Source organism: Antechinus flavipes, chromosome 1 (assembly GCF_016432865.1).
Source record: "Antechinus flavipes isolate AdamAnt ecotype Samford, QLD, Australia chromosome 1, AdamAnt_v2, whole genome shotgun sequence".
NCBI classification, from domain to species: domain Eukaryota; kingdom Metazoa; phylum Chordata; class Mammalia; order Dasyuromorphia; family Dasyuridae; genus Antechinus; species Antechinus flavipes.
In genome coordinates, this window is record NC_067398.1 from 667,824,043 (window position 1) to 667,846,557 (window position 22,515).

Sequence of the window (22,515 nt, forward strand, 5' to 3'; positions counted from 1 at the left end):
TATAGTCCTCCCTGGCTTATTGGTTCTTGGCAGCAGAGACTGTCTTGCCTTTCTTTGCATCCCTGATGTTTAGCACAATGGCACTGTGAAAAGAAATGTTCATGGAACCTGGGCTGCCTGGAGAGTTTTTAAATGCCAAGGCTGATACTTTATCATGAGAAGACATAGAATATGGTGAGAGAAGGCACCTTTGAGATTACTGAGTTCAACATCTCCATTTTACAGATAAGGAAACCCAAGAACTAGCTACAGAAAGGAAGGTTACTGAGAGCAGAATCTTTATCTGAATATAGGTTCAAATAATGAGTCCATATCGTGTACTCTTTCAACTAGGCTACTGCTCTTCCTGGGCCTTGGAATACATAACTGGTCTAATCATTCTTTTAAGTGCTTACTTTGAGCTTTTTTACAGGAGCATAGAAGGCTAAGAAGAGCCTGGTATAGATATAAACATGGACATAATCATAGATATAGATACAAATATTGACACATATACAAATAAAGACATAAACACATAAAGACATAGACATGGATATAGACAGGGATATAAATATAGACACAGATAAAGACATATATATAGACATAGATACAGATAAAGACAGACATATAAATAAAGATATAGACATGGATATAGACATAGATACAGATAAAGACATATATAGACATAAATGCAGATAAAGATATAGTCATAGACACAGATAAAAACAGATATAGCAATAGACACAAAGACAGACATGGATATAGACATAGACACAGATAAAAACTTATAGTAATAGACACAAATAAAGACAGACATGGATATAGATGTAGATACAAATAAAGACATAGACATGGATATAGACAGAGACAGAGAAAAACATAGTAATAGACACAAAGACATAGACATGGATATAGACAGAGACACAGATAAAGACATATATAGACACATAAAGATATATACATAGACACAGATAAAGACACAGACACAGATATAGACATAGATATAGTCAGAGACATAGATATAGATATAGACATAGGTATAGAAAGAGACATAGACATAGATATAGATGTTGATATTGGACTAGCCTTAGAGGCTTGGATCCTGCCTGTAGCTTGACTCCATTCTAGCTGTGTGACTATGTTCTCTTTATATTTTAGAAATGAGGCCTTTATTAGAAACATTGATTATAAAAATTGTTTCCTAGCTTTCTGCTTTCTGTCTAATCTTGGTTCTAATCTAACATGGCTTTATTTGTGCAAAATTTTTTTTCAATAGAATTTTATTTTTTTTGAATATAAGCAAAGATAATTTTCAACATTCAACTCTTCAAAGCCTGTGCTCCAAATTTTTCTCCTTCCCTTATCTCTCTTCTCCCCGAGACAGCAAACAATCTGATATAGGTTAAACACATACAATTCTTCTAAACATATTTCTGTATTTGTCATGCTGCACAAGAAAAATCAGATCAAAAGGGGAAAAAAACCATGAGAAAGAAAAAAAAAAACAATAAAACAACAACAAAGGTGAAAAATACTATGCTTTGATCCACATTCAGTTTTTCATAGTTCTCTGTGTGGATGCAGATGGCACTTTCTCATCCCAAGTTTATATGAATTGCCTTGAACTATCTGATTGTTGACAAGAGCCAAATCCATCACAGTTAATCATTACATAGTCTTATTACTATATACAATGTTCTCTTGGTTCTGCTCACTTCACTCAGCATAAGTTCATGTAAGTCTTTCCAGATTTTTCTGAATTGTTCTTATAGAACGGTAATATTTCAAATGCCATAACTTATTCAGCCATTCCCCAACTGATGGGCATCCACTCAGTTTTCAGTTTCTTACCACTACAAAAAGGGTTACTACAAACATTTTTGCACATATGGGTCCTTTTCCCTCTTTTAGGATCTCTGGGATGCAGACACTGCTGGATCAAAGGGTATATATAGCTTTATACCCTTTGGTCATAGTGCCAAATTGTGCAAAGTCTTTTAAATTTAATGTTATCAAAATTATTCATCTTGCATTTTATCATGTTCTCTATCATCTGTTTGGTCACAAATTCTTCCCTTCTCCATAGATTTGACAGATAAACCATTCCTTGCTTTCTTAATTTGCTTATTTCATCACCTTTTAGGCATAAATCATGTTTCCCTTTTGACTCTTTCTTGATATGTGGTTAATTGTGTGACTATGGACAACTTAGTTAATCTCTCTTTGTCTCAGTTAAGTTAAAACTTTTAATTTCAGTTGCTGTTGAATCTGTGGAGACAGTCTCCACACCAGAATTCACAAGACCTGACTTCTCTTCCTCCTCCCCAAAATTCAAGCTGGAAGAGTCTAGAATGAACATTGGAGTTGATCTCCATTTTGAGACAGATTCAGGGAAAGAAAAGGACTTGCCCTGGATTATCTTGTTTTAATTGGTTCTATATTTATTTCAAGTTTCCACGGATCATGCTTGTTATAATAATTTAAATGTAGGAGAAACAGACCAATAAGTATTGAAAGTCTGACCCCTGACCCAAAAAGGATTAGAAAACCATGGGATTATGCTGTAGCAAATATTCATGGACGACCTAGTACAACCCCCCTCATTTTACAGATGAGCAAACCAAGGTAAATCCATGTCTTTACTATGATCTGCTGTTAGGCTGCTTTTTTTTTTTTTTTTTTTTTTTTCTTTTTTTTCTTTTTAATGAACACTCAGTCCCAAAATAGTTTCCTAGTGTGCTCTGGGATCAGCCACCTTGTGACAACTGGACTGACATACATGCCTCCCTCCTATGTTCTGGGTCTTGCTGTCCTGAGAATGTTCCCAGTCTTCAGCCACTGGGGATGAGAAGACGATGAGGAGGGGGAGGGGGCAGAGCTTTGAGATTCCCTGCTCATGTGTGAGAAATCTGAAGGCATTTCTGGGTCTAATTTTAGCCTGAGGCTTAATCTCCAGGGGGCCCTCATGGCTCCTGGAATCTAAGAATGTGACTAACATGGTGGAGAGATAGTCTACTTCTTGGCTGTTGCTGGTAGATGGGAATGAGCCCTAGACCTGGAGGCAGGAGACATGTCAAATCCGAATCCTGGGTACTAACCCTAAACAAATCATCGGGTTTATATTCCTTCTTATCCCAAGATGCTGACCTGGGAGGAAATTTGTGCTTATTCTATTCTGTTTAGACATTCAAGAAAGGAAATAAACATTTATTAAATACCTATTCTATAATGCCAGGCACTGTGCTAAATGCTTTATAAATATCTCATCTAAGACTAGGAGGTAGATGCTATTATTAGTCTATTTTCATACATCTTTCTCTCTCTCTCATACATCTTTCTTTCCCTCTCTCTCACACATCTTTCTCTCTCACACATTTTTCTTTCTCTCTCATACATCTCTCTCTCTCATACATCTTCTTTTTTTCTCTCTCTCTCTTTCTCTCTTCCTCTTTTTTCTTCTTTCTTTCTCTCTTTCTTTCTTTCTGGCATTTAGGGTTAAGTGACTTGCCCAGGATCATACAGCTAGGAAGTGTTAAGTGTCTGAGATCAAATTTGAACTCGGGTCCTCCTGACTTCAGGGCTGGTGCTCTATCCACTGTGCCACCTAGCTGCCCCTAGGGTGATTCATCTTTTATTTTTATTTTTTAAAATAACTTTTTATTGACAGAACCCATGCCTGGATAATTTTTTACAACATTATCCTTTGCACCCACTTCTGTTCCAATTTTCCCCTCCCTCCCTCCACCCTCTCCCCCAGATGGCAAGCAAGAGTCATTCATCTTGTAAGTATCTGAGGCTGAATTTAAATTTCCTAACTCCATGGCCATTGTGTTGTCCACTGTACCTCTGTAAGAGTTTAGTAGTTACTAAATACAAGGTACTATGCAAAATGCCAGGGATGCATAGCAAAACAAAACATGAGTCCTGTCCTTAAGAAGCTCCCTTTCTAATGGAGGATGTAATATGGAAACAATGATGTATATTTGGGATATATACAGGATAAATTTCAGAGGAAGGTCCCAGGACTGGGGGTGGAGATAACTCTATTTCCTCTCCTCTCCCTTTCTTCTTAACTTGCTACAACTTCTGACCTCATTATTCCACCAAATCTGCTCTTTCTAAGATTACTGATGATCTCCTAAATGCCAAATCCAAAGACCTTTTCTCCTCACTTTGCAGCATCTCTCAAGTAGGTCCCTTTTTTTTCCTAACACAGCCACCTGGTCATTTCAGGTATGGACTATTGCAGTAGTAGCTGGTGCCATAATTAAGCCTCATCTCTCTTCAATCCAAACTCCATTTAGTAACTAAAGTAATATTCCTAAAGTGTATGTCTGACCATGTCATCCCCTTCTCTATAAACTCCAGTGGCTCCCTTTCATCTCCAGGATCAAATAGAAAACTTATTTGGCCTTCAAACCCTTTTATAACCTAAGAGGGGTCTCTTACCTTCCAGTCTTCTCTCACCTCACTCCATTCTTTGTACTATATTATCCAGTGCCATCAGCCTCCTTGCTCTCCCCTGAACAAGATACACCATCTCTCAGCTCTGTGAGGGATGTAGAAGACCCTTACCCCAAATGACTACTCAGAGAGCACTCAGTAGAAGGCAGAAAAGTTGTTTATTGAAAACCTCTGGAGCATGAGCCATTCCATCGCAAGATAAGAAAGAGAAAGCTCGCGGTAGGAGGGCTAAAGAAGTAGTAAAGATACATAGCTTTTATACAAGAAATTACATCACAAGTAAGAGAGCATTGAGAAGGGGAGGGGGAGGCATCTAATTGGCTGTTGCTATTTGGGGAGATTGGAATGGAAGTCTGTTTCCCTGAAATCTTCTGATTTCTAGGAAACAGAAAGTCAGGCCTTCAGGCTTAATCAAGCAGACAGTGGTCCAGCTAATAGACTAAATATCGATAAATGTCAAATACCAATAAATGTCATCAGCTCAGGTTAAGTAAATATGTTTCTAGCTGGCCAAGATTCAAATAGATATGAGCCTGCACATATTATACAGGTCATAGGGGAGACACAGAAATAATAAAATACAGAAAAAGAATTCATACATTCCTGTAAGTTCTTCACCTTATCTATTCCCCACAGCTCCAAGTATTTTCACCTGGAATGTCTCATCCCTGCCTTCCAGCCTTTCCAACTTCCTTTAAGTTCCAACTAAACTCCACCTTCTATAGGAAGTCTTCCCTAACTCCTTTTAATTCTAGTGCCTTCCTTCTCTCTCTAACACCTCTTATTTCTAGTGCCTCCTTTTGTCCCTAATGCCTCTTGATTCTAATGCTTTTCTTTTGTTAATTGTTTACTACTTATCCTATTTATAGCTTGCTTTCATATCTATCTATCTATCTATCTAAATATATTATATATATGTACATATGTGTGTGCATGTGTCTATTTTGATTATGTGTTTGCATGTTATCTCCCCATTAGATTGTAAGCTCTTTGAGGGCAGGGACTGAATTTTGCTTTTAACATTTAGTGGATTGCCTGGCACATAGTCAGTGCTTATTTGTGAGTGAGTCTCTAGAGACTGAAAGCCCCTTAAGGAGACATTTGAGCTAAATCTTGAACATGTTTGAGCTAAATCTTGAACTAGTAATCAAGTCAGACATTTCTTCAGCATTTTAGCAGAAGTTTATAGGAGCTGGACCCTACTTGTTCAACCCTTTCATTTTACAGGTAAGGGACTTGAGACTTAGGTTAAGTGAACCTGGGATATACCAGGTATGACCTGGGCATACAAAGACAAAAATAAGGTAACCCCTAACCTCTAGGAGTTTACATTCTATTGGGAATACAATAAATAGCACTTACCTCTGCTGTTATTATTATTATCATCATCATTGAAATCATATCAGAAAATGGTCACTAAAAAAAAAGAGAGCTTTAGTTTAGGAAGTTAGAGGGATTATGTGTGAATCCCAAGAGCAATCAATCCTGTTCTGGGCCTCTTCTGGGAGCATTGATTAGATCCTTCCACTCTGAGTAAGAGGTAGAAAGTGGAGCAGCAGCAGAACAAATGGAAAGATACCTGCTCTGGTTGTGTTCTGGTGGCCTGGAAGATGGCTGGATGGGTAAAGCATGGTGTGGGACTGACCAGAGAGGGATGAGGGGCAGACGGGTTTACTCACATTCCAATCCCAAGATCACTCAATGGAATTTGAACGCAGCTTCCCATTATGCTCTGTTGCAAACATTCTCTGCTTTGGTCTTCACCACAGCTCTCTGAATTAGACATTGTATTCATCAGCATCCCCATAACCTGAGGCTGCTTAGAAGTAAGACTTGTCCAGGGTCACATAACCTGGAAAGTGACTGAATCTGGGCTTTCAGCTTATTCTTTTAAACCAGAATTCTTTCCCTCAGAAGCTTTGTTCTCCAGATGTCTATCTAGTAAAAGTCCGATACTCCTACAAAGAAAATAATACTCATCAAAGAGCCCTGCCCTCAAAGAGCTCTGTTCTAATGAGAGAAACGACATGTACATACAAACTACATACACAATAGATGAAGAGATATATAGATGAATGTAATGTCAGAAGGGAGGACATGCCCTGAAAACGTAGGGGATGAATGGGAATCAGGATTGAGTTTAGTCTTAAAGGAGGCCTGGGAAGCTATTCTGGGATTTATAACACAGCATACTCATTTCTGATGGAAGAGTTTTCTCCTCTCTGTCCGTGGTTACAATTTAAGTTTTATTTCTTCTATCAAGTTTTCCCGGGCATCTGAGGCCTTGCTAATATCACCTTCCATTTATATAGCTCTTGGGATTCTCTCATTTATAGTCCCTCTAAAAGCTACTATAATTTGATCCATTTTGTAGATTAACATGCATGTGAAACCATATTTCTTCAGCCCCCACAATGTGTTTGCTTTTTTTGAGTCAGAGGGCCCAAAGCAAAAGATATAATCAAACAGTACAGCAAAATGTGACAAGAATTCTCCTAAACACACGGAGGTATATGTCTCACAGATTATCACTTGATCAATGTCTATGGGACACATGCATGGAACACACTTGGCTAGAAACATATTTGGAAGGCACATGTGACACGTGTAGAAGAGTCATTTGGTCATGTAGAGAATATTACGACTGGGACGACTCATGCTTCCAATTCTGCTGATGTACTTTGAGATGTCCGGTAATCTGGCGGTCATCAGCTGGGGCTTTTTCTTTGGCTAAACTGCTTTCTATTGCCATCTACTGGTCTTCTTTGGAGTTGTAGTTTTTTTCTAATAAGGCATCAATTCTTTTTGTATTGTGAATGCCTTTGGCAGCTGATAAATAGTCTATGGGCTTCTTCAAAGAATAATGTTTTTAAATGCAGGAAATAAAATACATAGAATTGCAAAAGAAATTTTCAAAGAATAATGTTTTTAAATGCAGGAAATAAAATACATAGAATTGCAAAAGAAATCTTCAAAGAATAATGTTTTTAAATGCAGGAAATAAAATACATAGAATTGCAAAAGAAATCTTCAAAGAATAATGTTTTTAAATGCAGGAAATAAAATACATAGAATTGCAAAGGAAATCTTCAAAGAATAATGTTTTTAAATGAAGAAAATAAAATACATAGAATTGCAAAAGAAATCAATTTTACTGGTATGCAGTTCTCAAAACATTAAAAAAAAAAGTTAATGAACCCCAGATTGAGATGCCTTAAGGCATCTAAGTAACAAACATGTACCAAGTTCTCCCTGTGTACCAGCACTGTGCCAAGATCTGGGAAGACAAGAACAAGCAAAAACATAATCTGCCCTCACAGAACTTACATTCTGTTGGGGGAAGACCATACATAAAAAGAGGTATGTGTGGGGAGAAGGAAGTTACTGGTCTGTGGCGCCTGGTGGTGAAGTCCCAAGAGTCAGAGGGACAGCCAAGGGGGGAGGAAACATGGTGGGCCTGGGCCATCCCCCAAAGGGAGGTTCTGGAAGGAACTCACCAATGAGAGAAAAGGAACCTCATGGTGTAAACATATTCTGGAGGAAGTTGGGCTGTGTAGGAGACAAAGTCTGATAGCTCTACAGATCTCTGGCTACCTCTCACACCTTCCTTTCCAGCCGTCCTTCTCCATGATTTTCTGACTTGTCTCTGTGCAGTCCCTCAGACTTTTCTGGCCAAACTCTGAGTTATGTTAAGAAACCTAACTCCCACCAGCCTCCTCTACCACTTGCAAGGACCCCTTCTAACTCATCACAGAATTTCTGCTTTGCAAAACTGTAAAGGAGCCAGATAGAGCTGGGTTGGAAGGATTCTTTTCAATTCCATGGTGGGGGACAAGAGAAATTGTCATGTTAAATCAGCTCTGGACAAAATTGAAAAGGCCTGGATGGATCTGGGCAGCTGGGTACTACGGTGGGTAGAGGTCCCACTGACCTGGAATCAGGAAGACCTGAGTTGAAATCTGTCCTCAGACACTTATTAGCTATGTGACCCATTCATGTCAGTTCATTCTATTTGCCTCAGTTTCCTCACCTATTAAAGGAGCAGGAGAAGGAAATGGCAAATCATTCTAGTGTCTTTGCCAAGAAAATTCCAAATGAAAAGTTGGACATGACTGAACAATCACAGTCCAATGGAACTTTTTGTCCAGAGTATTTAATTATAAACGCTCTTAGATCTTTCTCTACTCTAATTGGCCAGTTAATCAACAGGCATTTATTAGGCACCAACTGTGTGTCAAGCACTTTATCAGTATGATCTTGTTTGATCTTTACAACAATCCTGTAGGTGCTGTTACTATCCCCATTTATAGATGAGAAAAAAGTTAAATGATTTGCCCAGCATCACATAACTAGTAATTATCCGAGTTGAATTTGAACTCAGGTTTCACTGACTCCAGGCCCAGCCTATCCCCTGCACTACTAGTTACCAGAATGGAGAGACACAACAAACAAACGAATAGGTACAAACAAACTATATGCAGGATAAATAGGAAATAATTAACAGAAAGAAGGCCCTAGAATGAAGAAGGATTGGGAAAGACCTTTAGAAAGTGAGATTTTATTTATTTAGGCAAGGCAATGGGGGTTAAGTGATTTCCCTGGGGTCACTCAGCTAGTTAAGTGTCTGAGATCAGTTTTGAATTCAAGGTTCAAAGGTTGTCCTGACTTCAGAGACGGGTTCTCTATCCACTGTGCTGTCTAGCTGCTCCAGAAAGTGAAATTTTAGTTGGGACTTGAAGGAAGCTGGGAAACCAGGAGGCAGAGATGGGAAGGTTGAGAATTCCAGGCATTAACCAATCAATCAATAAGCATTTCTTTCTTTCTTAATTTCTTGTTTTCTTGTCTTCTTTCTTTCTTTCTTTCTTTCTTTCTTTCTTTCTTTCTTTCTTTCTTTCTTTCTTTCTTTCTTTCTTTCTTTCTTTCTTTCTTTCTTTCTTTCTTTCTTCTTTCTTCCTTCCTTCTTCCTTCCTTCCTTCTTTTCTTCTTTCCTTCCTTCCTTCCTTCCTTCCTTCCTTCCTCCTTCCTTCCTTCCTTCCTTCCTTCCTTCTTCCTTCCTTCCTTTCTCTTTCTTCCTTCCTTCCTTCCTTTCTATTTCTTCCTTCCTTCCTTCCTTCCTTCCTTCTTCCTTCCTTCCTTCCTTCCTTCCTTCCTTCCTTCCTTCTTTCCTTCCTTCCTCTCTATAATAGCTTCTTATTTTCAAAATATATGCAAAGACAGTTTTCAACATTCACGCTTGCAAAATCTTGTGTTCCAAATTTTTTTTTCTCTCCCTGCCCATTTACCTCTTCCTACAGACAGTAAAGTAATCCAATATAGGTTAAACATAATTCCACATTTATCATGCTATACAAGAAAAATCAGATCAAAAAGGAGAAAAAGTGAGAAAGAAAACAAAAATCAAGTAAACAACAACAATAAAAAAGGTGAAAATACTGTCCTTTGATCCACATTCAGTCACTATTGTCCTCTCTCTGGATGAAGATGGCTCTTTCCATCACAAGTCTGTTGGGATTGGCTTGAATCATCTAATTTCATCAAATATTTCTTAAAGTACCTATTCTACCTGGCACCAAGGTACAAAGACAAAAGTATATCATACCCTGTATTCAGAGAACTTGCATTTTATCAGGGAGATATAAATAAGGGTACTTAAAGTATATATAAGATAATATCAAGTAAGAGAGACTAGAGTAGAGAATGCATAGGGGAGATCAGGGAAGGTTTCATATAGAAGATGGAACTTGAGCAGAATTTTGAAGGAAACAAGCAAATCTAAAAGGCAGCTCATTCTTTGAATTATCACTAGCCGGTGTAAAAAGATGGAGGCAGGAGATTGAGTGTGAAGAACTGGACAGTTTAGCTACTCCACAGGGCTCAGGTAGTAATGTAGAATAAAGATGGAAAAGTAAGTGGAGGCCAGAATTGAAGGCTTTTAAAAACTCAATAGAGCAGCAAAATCAAATGATCCCCAAGGCACGAAGGAGTCATTAATGTTTGCTGACTTGGGAGTGAAATAGACTCTTTCACTTTGGTAGCAGCATGTGAAGAATGGATTAGAGAAGGGAGAGACTTGAGGCAATTGGGAAATTGCAGCAATAGTATATGTGAGAGATGCTAAGGGCAGGAAGAAGGGTGGGGGCTATGGGAAGACGGAAAAGAGGATGGACTTGAGAAATATTGTGGAGATAGAAACAAAATTTGTCAAATGAATGGAAATGTGAAGTCAAGTCAGTAAGCTTTTATTAAATACTTACTCTGTGCCAGGTATTGTGTTCAGCTGGGAATGCTGAAACAAATAAAGTGAAAGGTGGGCTCCATTCTAAAAAGAGAAGACGATATGAAAAAGGGAACACAAAAGGAGCAGACTGAGGATGGTCAGACTGCCTAAATACCAATTTAGGCTGCTTGTTCAATGGTATACCAATCAAATTGCAAAACTTTATTTTCTAGAACTAGAAAAACTAATAACAAAATTCATCTGGAAGAACAAAAGGTCAAGAATATCAAGGGAATTAATGAAAAAAATTACAAAGGATGGTAGCTAAGCAATATTAAACCTAAAACTATATATATTATATATCAAGCAACAGTAATTGTAACAATTTCATAATGGCTAAGAAATAGAGTGGTGGATCAGTAGAATAGATTAAATACACACAACACAATAATCAAGGCCTATAGCAATCTAATATTTGATAAACCACCAAACTCTAGCTTATGAAATAAGAACTTAGTATTTGACAAAAATTTCTGGAAAAACTGGAAAATAATGTCAGAAACTCAGCACAAACCTATATCTCACATGCCATATAAAAATAAGGCAAAATGGATACATGACTTGGGCATAAAGGATGATACCATAAATAAATTAGAAGAACAAGGCATAATTTACCTATTAGATCTTTGGAGAAGGGAGGAATTTATTAGCAAAGAAGAACAAGAGAACATTATGAAAGACAAAAAGAACAACTTTGATTAGATTAAATTAAAAATATGTTACACAAACAAAACCAATAGAAACAAGATTAAAAGGGAAGTACAAATCTGGGAAAGAATCTTTACAGCCAATATTCCTAATAAAGATTTTATTTCTAAAATATATGAAGAACTGTGTCAAATTTATGAAAAAGCAAGTCATCCCCCAATTGATAAATGGTCAAAGGATATGAACAGACAATTTTCAGATGATGAAATTAAAGCCATTTATAGTAAAATGAAAAAAAATGCTCTAAATCACTATCAATTAGAGAAATGCAAATTAAAATAATTCTGAGGCATCACCTCACACCTCTCAGACTGACTAATATGACAGGAAAAGATAATGATAAATGTTGGAGGGGATATGGGAAAATGGGACACTAATGCATTGTTGGTGGAATTGTGAAATGATTCAACCATTCTGGAGGGCAATCTGGAATTATGCCCAAAAAGTTATCAATCTGTGCATACCCTTTGATCCAGCAATGCCATTCCTGGGTCTGTATCCCAAGGAAATCATAAAGGAGGGAAAAGGACCCACACATGCAAAAATGTTTGTAGCAGCTCTTTTTGTGGTAGCAAAAAATTGGAAAAGTAGTGGATGCCCATGAATTGGGGAATGGTTGAACAAGTTGTGGTATATGAAGGTAATGGAATATTATTATTCTATAAAAAGTGATGAACAAGCTGATTCCAGAAAGACCTGGAAAAATTAAATGAATGGATGCTAAGCAAAACAAACAGAACCAGGAATATATTATACACAATAACCTCAAGAATGTATGATGATCAACTATGAAAGACTTGGTTCTTCTCAGTGGTTCAGTGATCCAAAGCAATCCCAACAGAATTTGGACAGAAAATGCCATCTGCAATTAGAGAAAGAACTAAGGAGACTGAATATAAATTAACACATGCTATGTTCATGTCTTTTTTTTTTCCTGTTTTTTTTTTTTAAATCTCATGGTTTTTCCCTTTTGCTCTGATTTTTCTCTCCAACATAATTCATAAAGCAACATGTATTAAAAATAAACTCCTATAATAAAAAAAGTTTAAAAAACCCAGAACAAGTCTTTTGGAATTGTCTTGAGTTGCTTTATAGTTGAAAAGAGCCAAGTCCATTACAACTGATCATCACATAATCTTGTTACTGTGTACAATATTCTCTTGGTTCTGTTTACTTCACTCAGCATCAGTTCATGTAAATCTTTCTAGCTTTTCTGACATCAGCTTGCTCATCATTTTTTAAAAATTTAATTTAATTTTATAATAACTTTATATTGACAGAATCCATGCCAGGATAATTTTTTTTACAACATTATTCCTTGCACTCACTTCTGTTCCGATTTTTCCCCTTCCTCCCTCCACCTCCTCCCCCAGATGGCAAGCAGTCCTATATATGTTAGATATGTTGCAGTATATCCTAGATACAATGTATGTTTGCAGAACCGAACAGTTCTCTTGTTGCACAGGGGGAATTGGATTCAGAAGGTAAAAATAACCCGTGAAGAAAAACCAAAATGCAAATAGTTCACATTCATTTCCCAATGTTCTTTCTTTGGGTATAGCTGCTTCTGTCCATCATTTATCAATTGAAACTAAGTTAGGTCTCTTTGTCAAAGATATCCTCTTCCATCAAAATATGTCCTCATACAATATCGTTGTCGAAGTGTATAATGATCTCCTGGTTCTGCTCATCTCACTTAGCATCAGTTCAGGTAAGTCTCTCCAAGCCTCTCTGTATTCATCCTGCTGGTCATTTCTTACAGAACAATAATATTCCATAACATTCATATACCGCAATTTACCCAGCCATTCTCCAATTGATGGGCATCCATTCAATTTCCAGTTTCTAGCCACTACAAACAGTGCTGCCACAAACATTTTGGCACATACAGGTCCCTTTCCCTTCTTTAGTATTTCTAAGCCCAGTAGAAACACTGGTGGATCAAAGGGTATGCACAGTTTGATAACTTTTTGGGCATAATTCTAAATTGCTCTCCAGAATGGTTGGATTTGTTCACAATTCCACCAACAATGCATCAGTGTCCCAATTTTCCCGCATCCCCTCCAACATTCATCATTATTTTTTCCTGTCATCTTAGCTAATCTGACAGGTGTGTAGTGGTATCTCAGAGTTGTCATAATTTGCATTTCTCTGATCAATAATGATTTGGAACACTCTTTCATATGAGTGGTAATAGTTTCAATTTCATCATCTGAAAATTGTCTGTTCATATCCTTTGACCATTTATCAATTGGAGAATGGCTTGATTTCTTATAAATTTGAATCAATTCTCTATATATTTTGGAAATGAGGCCTTTATCAGAACCTTTAACTGTGAAGATGTTTTCCCAGTTTGTTCTTTGTACAAAGGCTTTTTAATTTGATATAATCAAAATTTTCTCTTTTGTGATCAGTAATGGTCTCTAGTTCATCTTTGGTCACAAATTTCTTTCTCCTCCACAAGTCTGAGAGATAAACTATCCTATGTTCCTCTAATTTATTTATAATCTCGTTCTTTATGCCTAGATCATGGACCCATTTTGATCTTATCTTGGTATATGATGTTAAGTGTGGGTCCATGCCTAATTTCTGCCATACTAATTTCCAGTTATCCCTTGCTCATCATTTTTAATAGAATAATAATATTCCATTTCATTCATATTATATAACTTAATCAGCCATTCCCTAACTGATGGGCATCCACTCATTTTCCAATTCTTTGCCATTATAAAAAGAGCTGCTACAAACATTTTTGCCTATGTAGGTCCTTTCCCCTTTTTAATGATCTTTTAGGGATATATCCTTAGGAGAGACACTACTGGACCAAAGGGTATGCACGATTTGATAGCCTTTTGGGCATAGTTCTAAATTGCTCTCCAGAATGGCTGGATCACTTCACAACTCCACCAACAATGCATTAATAATGATAAATGTTGGATGGTTTTCCCATAGCCTATCCAACATATATCATTCTCTTTTCCAGTCATCTTAGATAATCTGAGAAGTGTGAAGTGGTAGATAGTTAACATGTTCAAAAAGAAGACAGTCAAGAAGTTAGAGAACTGAGATTAATCTGCCTTAGAACTCAGGTCTTTCTGATTTAAGTCCATTCAGCTCTCTATCTACTACACTGAATATCCTTGTATCTAGTTGTAATAAAGCAGGGGTGAGGTCCTTAGCAGAGTAGAGTACGAGAGAGAGGAGATACTGAGAGACCTAGAAAGTGAAGAAATTTGGAACAGTCTCTACAGAAAGTAGGATAAGGAATTGATTAAGGAGACAGTAAAAAAATTATTAGGCAAGGGTGAATGCTTGATTGAGATTAAATAATATAAATGTTTGTAGGGGACCCAGTGAGTTGAGTTGTTTGATTTCCTCCTGCTCCATTCACTGCCAGCACTTGGTTAAGAGCAGAGAAGGGAGGTGGGAATAATTTGAGATTTATTGAGAGAGGTGAGGGAGAGGGGGAGAGATGAGAGATTTGGGGGTAGTGTAGGGTTGATTTAGGCTAGTTATAGGGAAGGAGAAAGGTGAGGTTAGAGCTTGGATGGGACTGGGAGAAGAGGGAATGGTGGAGGGATTTTAGTCTTGAGAGTCTTGTATCTCCCGGAAGATCTTTCCCACTTAGTACTGAACATAGACCTAGGCACATAAATGCAGTTCTGGGGATTTTGGATTGCATGTACCACGTTCAGAGCAAGCTTGTCCTAGGACACACAGCTCATGAATGCTTGGCAGCCCACTCTCCAAAGAGCTTTTCAAATTTTTTCAGAAATACAAGCGGCTTTTTCAGGCAGATGGTGGGAGAGGCAGGCTGAGGAGCATGAACTGGAGATTCTACTTCAGCTACCTAAGGCTTACCCACTGGAAGCCTTGGCCTTGGCCCAGAAAATCAATGTTTAAACTTGCTCCCTTGAGGTCATCTGATGAAGGCAATTTAAAGGCTCTTCCCCCAGGCAGCAGATTTTCACTGTACTGCATTTTACTTGTATAATTCCTCCTTTGTCCAACCTTCATTTTTCAAAGATATTTTACTTTCTGTACTTCACCGAGATATTTCAAGAAAAGAGTTTTGTAAACCAAAAACTATCCCAGAAATGTGAGGGACAATTACAAACCATTGCTGGGTCTAACAACTAGAAACCATTAAGGAATTCCCTTTTATTCTGGATGCTTGTCCAAAGTTCCTGACTGTTTAATTCTGGATTAAATTCTAGTATCTCTCTAAAAATGAGAATAAAAGGGTGTATAATATGAATCAGGTACGGGACAGACATTTATTTCCTATACACAAAAGAAATGCTAACTACAAAACCCAAGGGTACAATGGTAAAACAACTTAAAATATAATTCAGTAACTTTTAACTATTGTTATACTTTTCCAAGATGTTAACACTTAAACCTCATCAGGACTGAAAGCAGTCTCTGGAACTGCTGAATAGGTATTATTCTATTTCACTGTTGTTAATCACTGGTCTTATTAGAGATCTTTCAGCAAATTCGACTCATCTAACTGGTGGGGATGGGGTGAATAGGTAGCTAGGTGGGTCATAGGGAAAGGCAATTTATCTTTTCCAATTATATATAAAAATAATTTTCAGCATTCATTTTTATAAGATTTTGAATTCCATTTTTTTCCCCCTTCCTTCCTTCCTTTCTTCCTCCCCAAGACAACAATCTAACAGACTATACATGTACAATCATATTAAACTTTTCCCACGTTAGTCAGGTTATGAAAGAAACAGAATAAAAGAGAGAAACCATGAGAAAGAAAAAAAGGTGAAAAGAGTATACTTCAATCTACATTCAGACTCTTTTCTCTAGATATGGACATCATTTTCCATCATGAAGTTATCTTGGATCATTGCATTGCTGAGAAGATCTAAGTTGGTGATCTCACCATATTGCTGTTATTGGCTCTGTTCGCCTGGTTCTGTTCATTTCACTCAGAATTGGTTCATATAAAACTTTCCTAAATATAATAATAATAAAATAATGAATAAAATAAATAAAAATAATAAAACAAAATAAATTAAAAAAATAAAAAACAAAACTAGGGGCAGCTAGGTGGTGCAGTGGATAGAGCACCACCCCTGAAGTCAGGAGGACCTGAGTCCTTAGACACTTAACACTTTCTAGCTGTGTGACCCTGCCTCAAAAAAAATCCCCACAAAACAAAAAATGCTCCACAAAACAAACAAAAAAACCCAACTTTCCAGGTTTTTCTAAAATTTGCGTGCTCCTCATTTCTTATAGGGTAATAGTATTCCATCACATTTTTATACCACAACTTGTTCAACTTGCCCAATGGATAGGCATTCACTCAATTTTCAATTCTTTGCTACCATAAAAAGAGCTGCTATAAACATTTTTCTACATGTGGGTCCTTTTCCCTTTTTTTTATGATCTCTTTGTGAAGCAGACCTAATAATGACATTGCTGAATCATAGGGTACAGTTTTCTAGCCCTTTGTGCATACGTCTAATGTCTGGGTCAGTTCACAACTTCATTTAACGATGCATTAGTGTTCCATTTTTCCCACATCTTCTACAATATTTATCAATTCCCTTCACTGTCTGATTAGTTCATATAATAGAGATGAGGGGATACTTTGGAGTTGTTTTAATTTGCATTTCTTTAATCAATTGTGATTTAGAGCAATTTTTGGTATTATAGATAGCTTTAATTTCTTCCTCTGTAAACAGCCTTTCATATTCTTGTATTCTAATAAATTTGACTCAGTTTTCTATATAGTTTAGAAATGAGGCCTTTATTAGAAATACTGGCCAAAAAATTGTTTTCTAGCTTTTTGCTTTCTTTTTTTGTATGTGTGTGGCAAAGACATTTTTATTTTTATTTATTTTTATCTTTTAAAATTTTAATAGATTTTATTTTCCTAAATAACATGTATTGATAGTTTTCAACATTCAATTTTGTAAAACTTTGTGTTCCAAATTTTTCTTGATCTCTCCCTTACCTCTCTCCTCCCCAAGACAGCAAACAATCTGATATAGGTTAAATATATTCTGTTTACTTTCTAATTTTGGTTACATTGGTTTGGGTTGTGCAAAATCTTTTAAATTTTATGTAATCACAGACCTAGCTCCAATGATCTTGTGATGAAGAGAGCCATCTACACCCAGTGAGAGGACTGTGGGAACTGAGTGTGATTTACAACATAGCATTTTCACTCTTTTTATTGGTTTGCTTGCATTTTATTTTGTTTCTCTTTTTTTTTCTTGTTTGATTTGATTTTTCTTGTGAGACAAGATAATTGTATAAATACGTATGCACACATTGGATTTAACATATATTTCTACCATATTTAACATATATAACTGCTCGCCATCTAGGGGAGTGGATAGGGGAAGGGGAGGAAATTGGAACACCAGGTTTTACAAGGGCTAATATTGAAGAATTGTCCATCCATATGTTTGGAAAAATAAGAAGCTTTAATAAAGGGAAAAATAAAAAATGAATGACAAAAAATTAATATAATTATCCATTTTGTATTTCACAATGTTCTCTATCTCTTTTGTATTTCATAATGTTTGGTCATAAATTCTTCCCTTTTCTGTATATTTGACAGGTAAGACATTTCTTATTCTTTTAATTTGCTTATGGCGTCACCTTTTATGTCTAAATTATGTTATCTTAGTATGGGGTCTAAAATATTGGTCTATGTCTATTTTCTGCCATATTATTTTCCAGTTTTCCCTGCAACTTTTGCCAAATAGTGAATTCTTATCCTGGAAACTGAAGTCTTTGGGTTTATCAAAAAGTAGATTACTATAATCACTTATTATTAGTGCCTTATATATCTAACCTATTCTACTCTCCTAATATCTACCTAATCTACTACCTCTCTATTAGCCAGAACCAAGCAAGCCACTCCCTTTTAAAAGGCTCACTGAATAATTGACTCTTCCTGTTGAATGGATAATGGATTGCTTCATCCTCCAAGAACTCAAATGCTGAGCTAATTCATGGGATTGGCTGCAAGTAGAAACGGAATCCCTGCTTCCCCTGGTTATATGAGTTATTATTATTGTTTTTTTAATCATCAATATTATTATTGTACATGAGCAGAAAACAGCTCATGAGGAATCAAGGTTTAGTTCCCACTCTTAACTCACGGTATGATCTTAAAAATGTCAATTCCCCTCTTGACCTCAGTTTCTATAATATAATAATAAAAACACTCTTTTATAGTGCTTTATGATTTTTAAAAGGAACAGATAGATGCTGCAGTGGATAGAATACCAGCATTGGAGTCAGACTCAGACACTTAACACTTCCCAGCTGTGAGATCTTGGGCAATACCCTTAACCCTAATTGCCTCACTTAAAAAAAAAAAAAAAGCCTTTATAAAGTATTTGACCCACAATCACACTGTGGTAGGTATTATTAGTCTCATTTCAAAGATGAGAGAATTGGGGTTGCAGAGTGACCAATTTATTTCTGATCACATAGCTAAATAGGTAGTATGTGAACTCAGCTGATCTGCCCCTAGAGCACCAGCCTCAATGGAACCCTTAGGTTTTATGTGTCCAGATCTTCTCCACCTTGGGCTCTGTCCCTTTATGGTTGTGCTAATAGTTTTAGCTTTAATGCTTCTTTAATGCTTATTCTGAAATAATTCTTTAAGGAAAAACCACTGACTTCTGCTTTCCTTTCTGTCTGTTTTAGATGTAACCCTGATCAGAAAGAGAATGGGGACTGAATTTGAATCCTACTGTGTGACATCGGACAAATCAGGTAATCTCCCTGGGCCTTTGTCATCTATAAAATGAAGTCTCTTTCAGTTCTACAACTGTGCTCCTGTGTCTCTAGTGCTAATATATATTTATTTATAATAGACACTTTGAGCCCACTTTTAAATACTGAGATTTCTGTTCCATCCCTATATACCAGACCTTCTTTTCTTTCTTTTTTTTTTTTTTATTTAATTTTATTTAATAATAACTTTGTATTGACAGAATCCATGCCAGGATAATTTTTACACATCATTATCCCTTGCAATCACTTATGTTTCATTTTTTCCCCTCCCTCCCTCCCCCCCCCCAAGATGGCAAGCAGTCCTATATATGTTAAATATGTTGCAGCATATCCTAGATACAATACATATTTGCAGAACCGAACAGTTCTCCCGCTGCACAGGGAGAATTGGATTCAGAAGGTAAAAATAACTCGGGAAGAAAATCAAAAATCAAATAGTTCACATTCATTTCTCAGTATTCCTTCTTTGGGTGTAGCTGTTTCTGTCCATCATTTATCCAATGAAACTCAGTTAAGTCTCTTTGTCAGAGAAATCCACTTCCATCAGAATACATCCTCATACAATATCGTTGTCGAAGTGTATAATGATCTCCTGGTTCTGCTCATCTCACTTAGCATCAGTCCATGTAAACCAGACCTTCTTTTCAAAGAGTTATAGAATCCCTGAGCTGGAAGGGATCTCACAAGTCACTTAGTCTTTTTATGTTTTACACCATCTACATATTCCTCACCCAAGATCCTCCATCCCTTAGCTTTGAACATTTTGCCACCTACTGTTCTTCAAAGTTCTAGCTCTTCATTTCTGCCTTCTTGATTCCTTGACATCAAGTTCTAACTAAAACCCTATCTTCTCAATCTTTCTTATCCAAGTGCCTTCTTTCAATTAATTATCTCCTACTTTTCCTGTGTATGGTTTGTTTATACATATTTATTTACTTGTTGTCTTTTTCATTTGATTGGCAAGCTCCCTGAGGTCTTAGTGTTTGGCATGTAATAAGAGTTTAACAAATGCTTATTGATGGATTGATCTAGTTTAACACGTAGCTAAAGCCTGGATATTCTCCTATCCTCATCTCCATCCCCCACCACATTCCCGACAGGTTTTGTGCTTGACAGCTTTAAGTGACGGGAAACTCATCACCTAGTTCTTTCCCTCTGAGATTATCTCCCATTTATACTTCATAGATTTTTAATGTATCAATTTAGTTGTTTGCATGTTACCTACTCTGTTAGAATGTGAGGTCCATGACAGTAGGAACTGTTTTTGCCTTTCTTTGTGTCTCCAAACCTTAGCATTGTGCCCGGCATATAGTAGCCACTTAAATCTTTGTTGTTTTCTCTAGGGAATCCCATCTAAATTCTGCATATTTCTGGTTCTTCTTTATTATTGTGTTGAAATTTCCCTCCAAAGTAACAAAATCTTCCCATCTTCTATTTTTCCTCCCCAGGGTTAATCTGAACAAGTCCAATTACCCATAGGTAGTAGAAATTCTTTTCTGGGGGTCAATATCTCCTTTCAAATGCTCATGTTTAAAGTAATGTAGACTGAAGACCAGGGTGGGGCAGGCCATGAACATGATGGGACTGTGCATGTTGAAATCTGCTCCTCTGCCTGGAGAGAAGGCGGGCCAAATGTGATCCAGAGAAGATAACCCAGAAGTCCCTGCTGTGGATGTGCGGCCAGCGGCTGCCGGAGCAATGCGAACCAACCAACTCGTGAAATATATTTTGTTTATTTCTTGTTACCTCTTCTGGGTAAGTGGGGCTTGGGAGTCCAGGGGACTAGATCCTTTGGGAAAAGGCTTTTAGGAGAGGATTAAACTATCTGTGAGACACTGGTGATGCTGGGATAAACTTTCAGCACCTCCGCCCTCCCATAGGTGTGATATTAAATACAGGAAATCCACACCCCTTCCATTGGTTCATGCTTTCTCCCTTCTTAAATTACCTTGTATTTACTTACTTGAATACAAATTGTATCCCCCTGTGAAAAGGTAAATTACTTGAGGGAGAAATGGTTTGTTTTTGTTTCTGTACCAGTACCTGACTGAACTGAAGGAGGTGCTTAATAAATGCTTTTTGGATTGAATTTATTTGGAACTTCCCAACTGGCAAGTCAATATCGCTAGATAGCCTATTTGTGACTATGACTTATTGCAGCAATTTCTTGGAAAATCAAAGCTAGAAGTAGTAGTTTCAGGTTATAAGACAAAGTTAAAACTGGACGGGATTTTAGAACAGAGAAATTAAGAACTCAGAGAGATCTTATTCCAGAGAAAGTCAGAGCTGGGAGGATTCTTAGGACATGGAATATCAGAGCACAAAGTTTAGTTCCTCGGTCTGGTTAATTGCCTGGGAGGGACCTTAAAAGAGGATGCTAGGTCTAATGGAAGGAGCGTTGGAAATTGAATTCATCCACTTCATTTTGTTTTTTCAAAACAATTTCATTATATATATATTATATACTCAATAGCAAACTAAAAAAATATGAACAAACAAAACGAGAAATAAAACCCAAAGGCTTAAATTTCCAACTATTTACTTAAATGTCAATAAAATTAAAAAATAATAAAAAATTGTTTTGTTTCCCCTTCTGATTTGTAGCTATTTTTTAATATGGTTGTAGTCAGTGTAATACTTTCCCCAAATGCCAATTGGGCACTTTCTATGCCTTTTTCTTTTTTTCTTTTTTTGGTATGGTTTATAGTTTTCTAATTTTAGGCTCTTATACATAATATTCTATTATATGAATGCAGCACAGCTTAATCATTCACTAAAAAATTGGACATAGAGCATGTTGATAATTTTTCACTATTATCAAAATAAATCACAAATTTAAAAAAATAGACTTTTTTCTTCTTTTTAGCAATATCTTTAGGATATAGTACTAGCAGTGGGAACACTAGGTCAAAGAGTTTATAACTTATTTTATGTTGCCAAATTACTCTCCAAATTATGAATTGCACTAACCCAAAGCTTCAGCAGTAGACTTCTTTTTCCATAGCCCTGCCAACAATGAATTTTATCATTTTAAATTATGTTTGCTAATTTAAAGGATAAAAGATTTGAAATTACTTCCACTAATGTCCTTCTCTGATGCCTCATCATGGCACGAGGTGACCCTGGCTTTCAGAAGATTATTCCAGGGGAATATAAATTCTGTTAGTTCTGACCTGGAAAAGCTTTGTGTCAAGTTCTATTTGTGATCTAAGAATCAATCTACCTAAATTCAGAGAGGGCCATTACCAGATTTGGCTGCAGGTGGCAAATTTTTTGGCTACCACTCTTGTTGATGATCCATTTATTTA

The 22,515-nt window shown here is 36.7% G+C and overlaps 1 protein-coding gene across 1 annotated transcript in view; it reads left to right on the top strand.

The window, feature by feature from the left end:
• Positions 1–15,216: 15,216 nt before the first annotated feature.
• Positions 15,217–22,515, top strand: part of LOC127545061 (tetraspanin-33-like) — a 43,972-nt gene continuing 36,673 nt past the window's right edge. The window contains exon 1 of the mRNA XM_051972094.1: positions 15,217–20,962. Coding sequence (XP_051828054.1) covers positions 20,906–20,962 — 57 coding nt within the window. The 5' untranslated portion in view covers positions 15,217–20,905. The remainder of the gene's footprint in view (positions 20,963–22,515) is intronic.